The 12021-nt window shown below is 42.6% G+C and overlaps 1 protein-coding gene across 4 annotated transcripts in view; it reads right to left on the bottom strand.

Annotated features, from left to right (window-relative positions):
• Positions 1-12021, bottom strand: part of ATP2B2 (ATPase plasma membrane Ca2+ transporting 2) — a 407196-nt gene that overhangs the window by 109965 nt on the left and 285210 nt on the right. For all 4 annotated transcript variants that reach the window (XM_058031893.1, XM_058031891.1, XM_058031890.1 and 1 more), the window contains exon 5: positions 11594-11791. In XM_058031893.1, coding sequence (XP_057887876.1) covers positions 11594-11791 — 198 coding nt within the window. The remainder of the gene's footprint in view (positions 1-11593; positions 11792-12021) is intronic.

Genomic DNA, 12021 nt, shown 5'->3' with positions numbered 1-12021 from the left:
AAGGCGTTTTAACAGGGAGGATTTAACAGAAATAATACCAAAAATCTACCTGCAAAAACAAAATTGTAAAAAGGTTGGCTTTGCGTGGAAATCTTGACAGATGTTTTGAAGCGATACGCACAATAAATAAACTTATCTGGGCTTTTTGTATTTCTTGGTCTTCTCTGGTATTGTTCTTCATGTAAGAAACTTCAGAAATTCGCATTTTCCTATGCCCTTTGTACCATGGCAGAGATTTCTTAAATAAAAAGGTTAACATTCAACACATAGTTCTACAGGCTAAACTTTAACTGCTTAATTCATATTGCTAACTTAAGTGAACTCCAAAAATCTCTATTTCAATGTCACTGGAGCTTCTAAAACCCCAAGTGGAGCAGGGGATGGAGTGGGGATGCCTGACCACACTCACACAAACATTTCTGTAGATGATTGCAGTTGCTCTGGCTGTGTTCCGTGCTAGCAAAAGCCTTTTCCAAGGTCTGAAACGCTTCACACACCCAGACAATTTAGAGAGAATTTGCCAGCTTTTTCCACCCTGCAGAGAGAGGTTACTGAGGAAAGGTGACGGATTTAACAGGTCCCCAAAGAGTAATTCAGAGTTTTCAGAGGTTCAGGGCTGGAAGGGCACTGATAAGGAGAATTTGCAATTGAGGAGCTTAAACAGAAAAACCCTGCAACCCCAGAAAATTCCAGATTGCCCTTGGAGCCAGTCCTGGAGCACCTGGGCCTCTCCTGATGCTGTCCCTGCCTCACTCAGGATAAGGAGAAAACCTGGCCAAAGGAGATGGGGAAGATTTGTAGAGCTGAGCCACAAAACCCCCTCATAACCTGCAGTGTTTATTCAGACTTCAGCAAAAACCATTTCTCATCTCCATTCCTTCGTGCTGGAAAGCTTTAGGAGGTGAGGAATGAGCTCAGTAAAAGATTAAAATTCTGTCAGAATGTCTGACAGCAGCAGGCATCAAAAAGTTCTCCCAATATTAGCATGGCCCTATAAAAGCAGTTTTACAGTGCAGGAAACGTGTCCTGAACTGTGGGGCTCAGTTTATTTTCACCCCAAAGGATGGGATGAAATCCCCCCTGAATTCACATCCAAAACCCCCTTCAGTGTGAGCCCCACTGGGACAGACAGGAGATGGGATTTCTGAGACAAATTCTAAACTGAAATGTTCACCTGGATCTGTCCAAAGCTGCAGGAAATTAGCATTCTATATTTTCTGCATATTAATTATCCACACTGAACTGAAACAAGAGGAGCGAAAAGGCAGAGCTTGTGCAAAAAATAAATCAAAATTACTTGTTTAAATGCTACTTTTCTAATAGGAGAGAGATGTGTGTGTTTATATATATCCATGAAAATATGCATATATGCAAAGTGCCTTCCTGTTCAAAAAGGTATTTCTGGTTTGTTTCTGTGCTTAAATATTTTTTTTCCAGGTAATAATTTTTCATTCTAATTCAAGCCCACCAACAGGGAGGAACTGTTAGCACAGGCAGATTTTGGGATGCAGCACAGCTTGTCTCAACTCCAACTGTAAAATAATCCTAGAAGCAGATCCAGAAATACTTCATCTTTAAAAAGTCACATCATAAAGATTTTGCAAATTTGAATACTAATTGGTATCTTAAAGCTGCCAAATTAAAAATTATTTTTAAATCATGATGAGATAAGAAAACATTCCATATTCCTGTATTTTATACTGTTAATTTTATTCCATAAGCTATTAACTTTTGGCAATAAAGATGTTTTCAGAGCTTTTGGGTTCCCATTGATTTGAAGGAATTTTGATTTATTTTTTTTTTAAAGCAGGTAAATATCTTTAAGGTAATATTTTAGCTCCCTTTGTCAGCTTCACTGCAATATTTGCATTTTCTGTACTACTGCCACGCTGCTCGAATTTCAAATCCCCAAAGAAAAAGATGGGGAAGTCTTCACAAACAGCTATTCCCCGGTATTTATAATCAGGCTGTCTTCAAGCACACAAAATATGGCTGGAAATAAAACACCACAAATTGGTCTTTACATCCTCGTAAAACAAAAACTCAGTGTTGAGTTTAAATTCTTACAAGATGTAACCAAGTAATTCTTACCCTGGTTACACACCAGGAATTAACGTCTGTGTATAGGGACACTCAGATTATCCAGGGAATTCAGAGAATTTCCATCACTGGAATCTTTTAGAGATAACTCTGATGAATGTCTGTCAGAGAGGGTTGAAGTATTAAGTGTTTGTCAGGGAGGGCTGAAGCTTTTGAGTGTGGGACGGACTAAATCCCCTCCAGCACCCCCTCAGGTGGGTTTGCTCATCATCTCCTGCCTCCCTGGCCTCAGGCTGGTGTAGCCAGGCTGGGAGAGCTCTCTGATTTACCCACCCAGCATTCCTCCTGGCATCATTCTCAATTTAGGGAACCTTGGGGAGCTCTGGGGAAGCCCAGCCTGGCTGTTCTGCCTTCCTGACCTTCCTGGGCTCAGGACCATGGCCAGGTGAGCCCTGCACCCCCTTGTTCAGCACCGTCAAACAGCCCCCAAACCCACAAAACCTACCAGAACCTCACATTTGCCCTCTCCCAGCACCACCCAGCCGGGAGGAACCAGGGTGGCTGCTTGGCCCTGGGGCTCTCTCCAGGAGCATCATCCCAAAGCCCAGGAAAGGCTCAGCCAGAGTCCGGCCTGGCCCCTCTCCGTGAGGAGACTCCCCATGACCCCATAGCACAGAGGACTCTCACCCATTCACCCATGGAGGAGCCCCCAACCTAAACCTGTCCCTTCTTTGGAGACTAACACCAAAGCAAAGATGTTTCAGAAATTCAGCAGTGTCTCCAGGGAATGACCACCCAAAGGGGCACAACCTCCTCCCCATGAGCTCAGCCTTGTACTGGTGACACTGAGGGTTGGGACACACACACCCCAACCTGTCCTGCTCTCTGCTCGTGGCTACTTAGACCTGGCATTGAACTAACACTTAGAACAAGAATTAAAAAAGCAAATTCTCACAAGCACTAAATTTCCTTAGCCAAACAGACTGTGGTAGTGTCTCTAGAAGCCATATGCTGCTTCACCTCATCCCTGCTTTGGGAGGAAGGAGGTTAAATGGGGGTTTTGGCAGAACAAGCTGTTTTTAAGAGGGCAAATACTTCTGTTTCTCCTGTTTTCCAGGCTGCCAACTGCTTCGTCCCCTTCCTGCTCACAGACTCCTTAGACTGGTTTAAAAAATCCTGGGGGATCTCACAGTTTAATTTTTATGGTGAATGAGAAAAGAATTTTGAGTGTGTGCAGCAACACTCCTTAAAAGCTGGTTTGCTCACTCTGACAATCAACTCTGCTTTTGAGATTAATCTATTTTATATGAAAAAAATGCTATTTTCTAATAGCTCAGCTTCTCTTGAGAATGCTCCTCCCTGGGCAGCACAATAAAACTGGATCAGTGGGATCTGTTTAGCAGCAAAGATGGTGAAGGATTCCTATTAGGACACATCAGCTGTTAAAGCTCTGTGGTCCTTATAGCCCCGATATCCATGATTTCCCATTGATCTCTGATTGCTCAGTGCCTAGAGAACATTATGTAACAGTCTGTGCACACTTACAGAATGAAACAAACACAGCAGAAGCTGGAAGATGTTCGCCACTTGTTGTTTTCAGCATCTGCAGCAAAGTTTTGGGAATATTTTCAGTTCTTGTAGGGGCTTTGTACCGACACAGGCCATGAAATGGGGTGTCATTTAGGCTTCAAAGCACTGCAAAGTGTTAAAACAAACTAATTTTGGCTCGTTTTCTTCATATTTTCTCCAATATTTTTTGTTTAATGGAGAGGACTTGAAGAGAGGACAGATTTACAGTGTCCCAAAAAATGTTACTGGGAGACATTTGTTAAAGTGCACACACACAAACTGGGGAGTCAGATTTTCATCTTGATCTTGGGTTTATAACTGGGAGAGCTGGCAAAAGACTTACAGTTGTTTATTTCTGTGTGCTGCTATGATTTTAGGAGGGTTGCAAAACACCTTTAACATTGGCCTCACAAAATAGATTTTTGCGCTGCCTACGTTTGTGCATTTTTAATGCAATCTACATTATCACATAAAAAAAAATTACGATGTAAAGCTGCCACAAAAGACTGGAGAATTAACTTTGGTTCAGCTGACTCATATCTGACATTTCTTAGTTTTTTCACTCATTAATCAAATTGATTAACTGCATATTAATGAACCTCAGGGTGGCAGATTTTTAGAGACAGGGAGATGCATGCAATGTTTTCCTGTGGAAAATGTCCTGCAATCTTGGATGGGCCCTGCAAGACCCTCAGGATGGAAAGGTCTGGCAAGGGATTTAAAAAATGAATGTGCTTCACTTGATATTCAATAGCCCTCCTGAACTGATATGCTAAGGGAAATGGAAGCTGGGCTGAAAAGGTGAAGACAAGGTAAAAAAATTAATAAATGCTGCATTAAAACATTGAGTTTCAATCCAATTGTGCCTCACTAGGAAGCAAATGAACCGAATTCCTCAGAGGATGGCACCAGACCTTCATGTGGCTATTTATCTCAGGTTACTTTTAATTCAGTTTAATTAAATTTGCTTCGAGTTCCTCAGCAATCAGTGCTTCCCCTTTCTCAAACCAACTGTTTATTCCCCTGGGCCATTTAATCCAGGGGGCACAGGAGAATCCCTTGTTCCAACCCACTCCAATGAGCCGCGTTCATTTCAACGCCTAAAACCACAGAAACACTCGGCAGCGACAACGCCAAACCCAACAGCCCCGAGGTGGCCGCCCCTGAGAGGAGCTGAACGCTCTCCCCAGGGGCTTTCACAGCTCCCAGTGCCATTTCCCAGGGGCTTTCACAGCTCCCAGTGCCATTTCCCAGAGCAGATGGGGTGGCAGAGCCCCTGCAGGGCTGGTGCTGCCATGTCTGATGCATCCAAGGGCGGCCTCCTGAGACAAACACAGCAGAAGCTGGAAGATGTTCACCACTTGTTGTTCTCAGCATCTGCAGCAAAGTTTTGGGAATATTTTCAGTACTTGCAGGGGCTTTGTACTGACACAGGCCATGAAATGGGGTGTCATTTAGGCTTCAAAGCGCTGCAAAGTGTTAAAACAAATGAATTTTGGCTCGCTTTCTACTGAAAAGGCTTCATGTTTTCTCCAATATGTTTTGTTTAATGGAAAGAACTTGAAGAGGTGACAGATTGACAGTGTCCCAAAAAAATGTTACTGGGAGACATTGGTTAAAGTGCTCACACACAAATTGTGGAGTCAGTTTTTCGTCTTGATCTTGACTTCGTAACTGGGAGAGCTGCCCAGCAGCCCCGAGGTGGCCGCCCTTGGCAGGAGCTGAAGGCTCTCCCCAGAGGCTTTCACAGCTCCCAGAGCCATTTCCCAGAGCAGATGAGGTGGCAGAGCCCCTGCAGGGCCGGTGCTGCCGCGCCTGGTGCATCCAAGGGTGGCCTCCTGCCCGCCCACACCTGCGCGCGGCTGCGAGCCAAGCGCGGCTCCATTTCCAGCCTTCCCCACCAGGCATCTGCCGTGTTTATACAATCTAAGAACAAGATGATTTCATCACAGAGATGGAAAGGTTTTTCGAATCCCCAGGAAAAAAAAAAAAAAAAAAAAAAATATCCACTAGACCCATTTCCTGAGACACGGCGCTTCTCGGAAAGGGAGTAGAAGGAGTTTTGTGATCTGGGGCAGTGAGTGTGAGAAAGAAAAATGTTGCTGGGAGAGTGGGAAGAAAATTGTTGAGAGTTGGATATGGAAGGAGTGAGAAATTCCAAATATCACCTACCTGAAATTACTCAAATGAGTGCAGTTGTGCCACAGCTATTGGCAAAGAAACTGAAGGGATGAAAACCACAGTTTAAAAACTGGGGCAAAAAGAGAAGAATTTTATCCAATCTCTGGTCAAGCAGTCCTGACACACATGGCAACACAGAAAGGGGATTCTCCCATCTGTTTCACCTCCCCTAAAATACTGAAATTCTCTTTAGCAGCCTAAAGCAGGAAACCACAAAGTGACCCAAAGAAAGGTGAGAGTTGGAACCACAAAATGACACAGCACAAAAACAACATTTTGAAGTGTTTTGAGGGAGCAATGGCTCAATCTCACGTTATTCCAATGGGTTGTAATTTGTTTTTGAATACCCAGAGTGAGTTCTGGGGGACTGGGACAGACATCCCATCTTTAGAATGTTGTACCTGAGCCTTGCACACACACTAGTGTAGCTGTTCTGCTCCAGCAGAGCTCCAAGGTAAGGAATTTACATGGAGGAGAATTAGACTGTCCAAATTTATGGGAATAGTTTTTTTAATGTACATCAGCACAAACTGCACAGAAATTCAAGCTACCTGATGTTACATTCGACATTTTCACTCCTAACTAAGAAAAAGAAGCTTGCTGCCAACTGCTCTGTATTTTTTCATATCTAGATATTCTCTTTGATAGGTATTCTTTCTAATATCAATAAAACTTTTTACTTTTGTTCACTTTCTCCCAGAGATACCCAAACTAACAGCTGGTCAAATCTTCCTCACTGTGACTTATTTCCAGAGCTGCTAAAGAGATGAAATGCCAAAAGACACATCTTGGGCTGTGCTCCACAGGCAGGAGCCTGGGAGAAGATGAGAACAGCACAGCAAAGACCTGGACAAGGGGATGGGGAAGTTCTTTGTTTGGCTTTGGGTTTTTTCTCCCCCTCTGACTGATTTTTACAGAGTTTTTTAATCTGAATGCCCCTTGGCTTCTGCAGGGAGAGCTTTTCCTGCTGCCTGGTGCCTCAGGCACTGCTGCCAGGTTGGCTCCTGCCTCTCCCTGGCTGTTTGTGTCCTGCTGTCCATCCCACACGAGCAGGGATTTGACATTCCCACAACAGTTGTGCCACGAGTCTGAGCAAGTGCTGCCTCCACAGGGAGGCTCAGCACAGGATCAGGGTAAGGCAGCATCCTCACCTTCCCTCCAGATTCTGGAAGTCCTTTCTGGTTCAAATCTCCAGTTTGAGTCCCCACTGAGCAATGTGGCACATTAGAAAAATGATAAGAAAACTCCTGAGTGGTGAACCCCATGAAACAAAGTCTCTTTTGTTCATAAAATATGAAATCAAATATTTTTTAGGTCATGGAAGGCCAGCAGAAACCCCAGCTCCAGCCCTGGGCAGCAGCAGCAGCGGCGTAAAACCACCAACATCTCAAAGCAAGTGGCTTGGGAGGCCCAAATTTCAGGGGACCATGTCCTGTTCCTGTGTTTTTCCAACTTGTTGTATGAGTAAAGGGGAAGGGTAACCCAGCCAAAGCCCTGCTGAGCAGCACTGAGCAATGTAACTGATCATTTCACTTTGTTTTCAATCCAGACCTTTGCCTTGGGAATTTTAACAGAAGCTGCCTGAACCAAAAAGACTTTTCCTTTTTCATTCCATCTTTAAGCTGCTAAAAGCTGTACACTGGAAAATAGATATCCTGCCTGGGGCTCCCTGCTAAACACTGGGATGTTAAAACATCTTACCTCAGGCTGCTTTCTCCCCCCTTTGCAACCCACAGAAGGAAAGGGAGCTCAAGGAAGAAGAGTTAAAATGTTTGTTACACTCCTGTAAACAGCAGATGATTGGCAGGGCTTGGCATCAGCAGTTTTTGCAGTAAGATCCACATGTGATGCAGGGGCTGGAGATGGAAACAAGGACTCAGAAATTGCTGCTGAAGGTGTTTGCAGAAGGATCTGGGAATGTTTGGACCAAAGCAGCAGAATCCTGCTGGGGGACTGGGGAAAGCAGCCCCAGAAAGGGACAGAGCTGCAAATGCCACCAGGGCATTTCTGCCAGGAGGGGCTGCTCCAGCACAGCTCTGAGGGGAAACAGTGGGGAAATACCAAAGCAAACCAGCCAAACAAACAAAAAAAAAAAAAAAAAAAACCCTAAAAACCCACAAACAAACAAAAGAACAAAACCCCACCAAAAATAACAAAATGCCAGGTGGAAAAGGAGATTCTTGCATTTCTACTGACACAATATGACAGATTTGGGAATGGCCAAGAGAAGCCATTTCCCATTCCCTTGCTGAGTTTCTGAGTCCAAGCACTCTTTCCTAAAGGATGTCCTGTTTCCTCAAGCAATGTGATGGTTTGAGTCCATTGCTTGCTCTCTTTCTACTCATACACTGTCTTTAAAAACAGGGAAGAGCATTTCTTTACAAACTGCATAAAAATCATTTCACCATATACTGATATACAAACATTTCCATTTTAGTCCTGGACCTCTAATCTACATTACAAAAAAAATAATGTGAATTAAATTATTTCACACTTTCATCAAATGCTCTGAGCTACCACAGAGCAAGGCCAGGGAATGCTGAAATCCACAAACCATGGGCACAGAAGGGATTTTCCTGAGGAACAAAATATTCTTACCCTGCCCCTTTTCAATTTTAGTCCTGGACTACCTCTAATCTACCTTACAAAAAAAAAAATAATGTGAATTAAATTATTTCACACTTTCATCAAATCCTCTGAGCTATCACAGACCCCCTGCTCTGCATGGCCAGGGAACACTGAAATCCACAAACCACAGAAGGGATTTTCCTGAGGAACAAATATTCTCACCCTGCCCCTGAGTGATCCTCACTGCACTGGAGGCCACACACCTGCGCTGGGAATTTTCTCTCAAGATGCATTTGCTGAAATCCAGCCTCAGTTTTGCACTTTTTAGAAAGGGAAGCAAACTGATTTCGTGTGGCTCAGTAATGAGAGCAGTAATTGCCACGGGGCCAGCAATGATTTATGCAGAAGTTCTCAACTGCTTCTCATGGCCTGTCAGATGGTGAAAGGGAATGCAAAGCACGTCATCAAAACCACTCCTGAGAGCAACGTTCCTGAAAGCTGCACTCCTGCTAAGGAATATGGAAAGAAAGAGCTGGAGTGGTTTCTGGAGAAGCAATAAAACTGCATTTTTATCCAGAGATTCCTCTAGATCCGATTCCCTGATTGCACCAGACATGGAAATCATGTTCTCCAAGACTCACCAGATCTGAAATGAAGATATGAACACTCACATCCTTACAACAAGGCACCTGAGCACTCTAATATTTGTTGGAAGTGTGGATTTTATCCTGCTTTTCTCCTTCAAAAGCCTCAGGAGAAATATATTTTGCACTTCAACTGCAGACAGCAGTTAAATGCTAATGCTGTTACAGCATCAAAAGTTACAAGTAGGTTTCAAGAGTCAAGAAAAGAAAGAGTTATACTATTTTTTAAATTAGATGAGTTCAACTTATTATACTAACCAGTAATGCCATGGGTAGATATAAATTCTGGATGTGGGAGAGGCAGATATAGATATATTAAATAAAGGTATATAAATGCTCAATTTACAAGTGGTGTTTCCCTGACATTGTGTTCTGAAGTTTCTTGTTTCCATATTACAAGACTGTCACTTTTGGGGGGTGACAACTTTTCAAGTTACTCCAAGCAAGAAGTTAATGAGCTCAGAATATTGGCAGTGGTGGTTGAATAAATTAGCGTGGAAAGAAAACTCCTCTTAGCTCATTTTTAAAATGAAAATGCATTTCATTTGGAAAAAAAAAATTTAAAAATTAGAATTTTAAAGAGGGGGCAAGATCAAGAATAAAGAACAACATGTGCCAGCTCTCCTTTCTAACTCCTGGCTGTACTTTCAGAAATAAATATATTATTTTCAAGGGAAAAAAACCAACATAAAAGTTGCCAATAAGTGCATATTTCAATGAAATTTTCGTTCTGGGGAGAACGAGGAAAGGAAACTACTGAAGTCAAACCCATTAAAATCAATTACAAGTGGAAATATTCCCAAGCTCACCAAGGTAAAATCAAGGTCAACATGTCCATTTTCCAGAGACTGGGACTCTTCAAAAAGTCATCTACCAATCAATTAAAGGTACCCTTGGCAGTAATTTATGATACACTAATTTTAAAATTAAAGGGAATTATTTATACAACTGCCCAAAGAAAGATTTCAAAAAAAAAAGTGTGGAAGACCTTCACAATGTGGTCCACAAATTGGATTACAACATGTTCACTAATTTGATTTTTCTTCTTGTGTAAACCAGGGCAAAAGCTTTCAGGAAAACAATTTAAAGCAGGGAAAGCAGTGACTATTGAATAGAATGCTGTGCTGTGGGAAAACACAACCACATTTTCCCAGGCTGTGCTGCTGAGCTTTCCAGACTCCCTCACAATCTCAGCTGGCTCCTGTCTTCCCATGGGAAAAGAAACATTTTAAATGCACAATCAAAATAAGAAGAATAACAATTTGAAAAAGAAAGGAACAAGCCTCCCCTTGCCTGATGACACAGCTCCCCTAAAACCTGGAGAAATTATGATTTCAAAATTCTTTTCCTGCAAGATAAAACAAAATAAAATAAAATAGGGCAATCCGCACATTTAGCCTAAGCTAAATCTTAATTTTGTCAAGAATCTCTCATGGTTTATAATGTCCCCAAGGTATCCCACCAGTTAGATGAGGTAATTCCAATACATAACATTTTCTTCAGTTAAAAAAAAATAAAGCAATGACTCCTTTATCTTTTCATGCCTAAATCGAGCACCTGCTGAATCAATAGCCAAGCATTCAAAATGCAGTGAGGGAGCAATGAAAGGCTCCCAATGATTTCCAAAGGATGAAAGCAGCCCGGGCAGGAGGCAGGAGCTGTGCAGGGCTACGTGCTGATTGTGCTGCTGAATGGCAAGGCAAGGAGGAAGGGGCTGCAAGGAAAAGCAGCCAAAGGAAACTGCAGCAAATGTAAAAAGCATTTCAGGGCTATATTTAGAGGAAGACATTCTTCCTACATTTGCCAAGCTGCTCACGTCATTTCACACAGCATGTTTGATCCAGCTTTAGAAGTCTGGGAGGGAGCAGGAGTGGGGGGGGGGGGGGGGGAGGAAAAAAAATCTGGATCAGCTGCCAGAAATGGAAATCTTGCATTTATGGAGAGGAACAAATATTTTAAGCATGTGAATTCAAGAGTGCTTTCCAAAGAGGGTGGGGAGGGGGAAATGGGAAAAAAGGAAGGGGGGCAGGCAGGGTGGTAAAACTTCCTGCAGCCAGAAAGGCTCTGCAGAATATGGGGAATATTTATCAGGAACAGGACTTTGCTCCAATATTCCCTTTGGAGCCAGGCTCATGAGCCTGAGCTGCACCACTAAAAATACTGAGATGTGTGAATCTCACTGAGTTCAAGCCTTCATCTGGTGTAAACTGGAGATCTGTGCTCCTGCCATGGGATCCAGCAGTTACATAAGCAATTACATATTCCTCATCCATAATACGTGATAAACAACCACAAAGGATGAATCAAGCACCCTCCAAATGCAGGCTCAAAGGTGCAAACTGTATCAAAACCCCTCCAGTTTCACAAGAAAAGTTATGATTTTCCTTTAACTCACGTCAAGAGGTTCAGGATTTGCATAAAGAAACGTCAAGATGAAAAGAAAAATATGTCAGGAGCAGATGTAATGGGATCAGGAACAAACCACGTGGAAGTTTCCTGTTAGTGACCTTCTGGAGGCTGGGGATGGAATTGATTTGAGATTTAGGACATGCTTTTCTTAAACTGAGATGACTTTTGTGAAAAGTTTTTACCTTCATTCCCTTCTCCAGGTGGCTGATAAAAGGAAAGCCCCAAAGATATGATGGCTGCAATTTCCAAGATGATAAGAGTCACGTCCTGCAACGCTTCCCAAACTAGCTGTATGAATGTTTTTGGCTTCTTTGGAGGTATAAAATTTTTTCCAAAAATAAGCTTTCTTTTTTCTAGGTCTGCAGCAGTTCCAGCTAATCCTGTAAAGAAAATAAAATAAAATCAAATCAGGTCAAATTGCCATGAAATAGAAAATACATCCCTATAAATTACTTCTTAAAGAAAAATTCCAAGCTGTGGCACCTATGGCATATAGACAAATGTAAAAATTACGCTTCAATTGTGCCTTCATGAGAGGATTTGTCCTGATATTCTGAACAGAATTCTCATGAGCTCCATTTAGTACTAATTCCTGCCAGGTTTCATCATT

The sequence above is a fragment of the Melospiza georgiana genome, chromosome 11 (assembly GCF_028018845.1).
Source record: "Melospiza georgiana isolate bMelGeo1 chromosome 11, bMelGeo1.pri, whole genome shotgun sequence".
Lineage (NCBI taxonomy): Eukaryota > Metazoa > Chordata > Aves > Passeriformes > Passerellidae > Melospiza > Melospiza georgiana.
The sequence above is the reverse complement of the archived record's forward strand: the minus strand, read 5'-3'. Positions and strand labels throughout refer to the sequence as shown.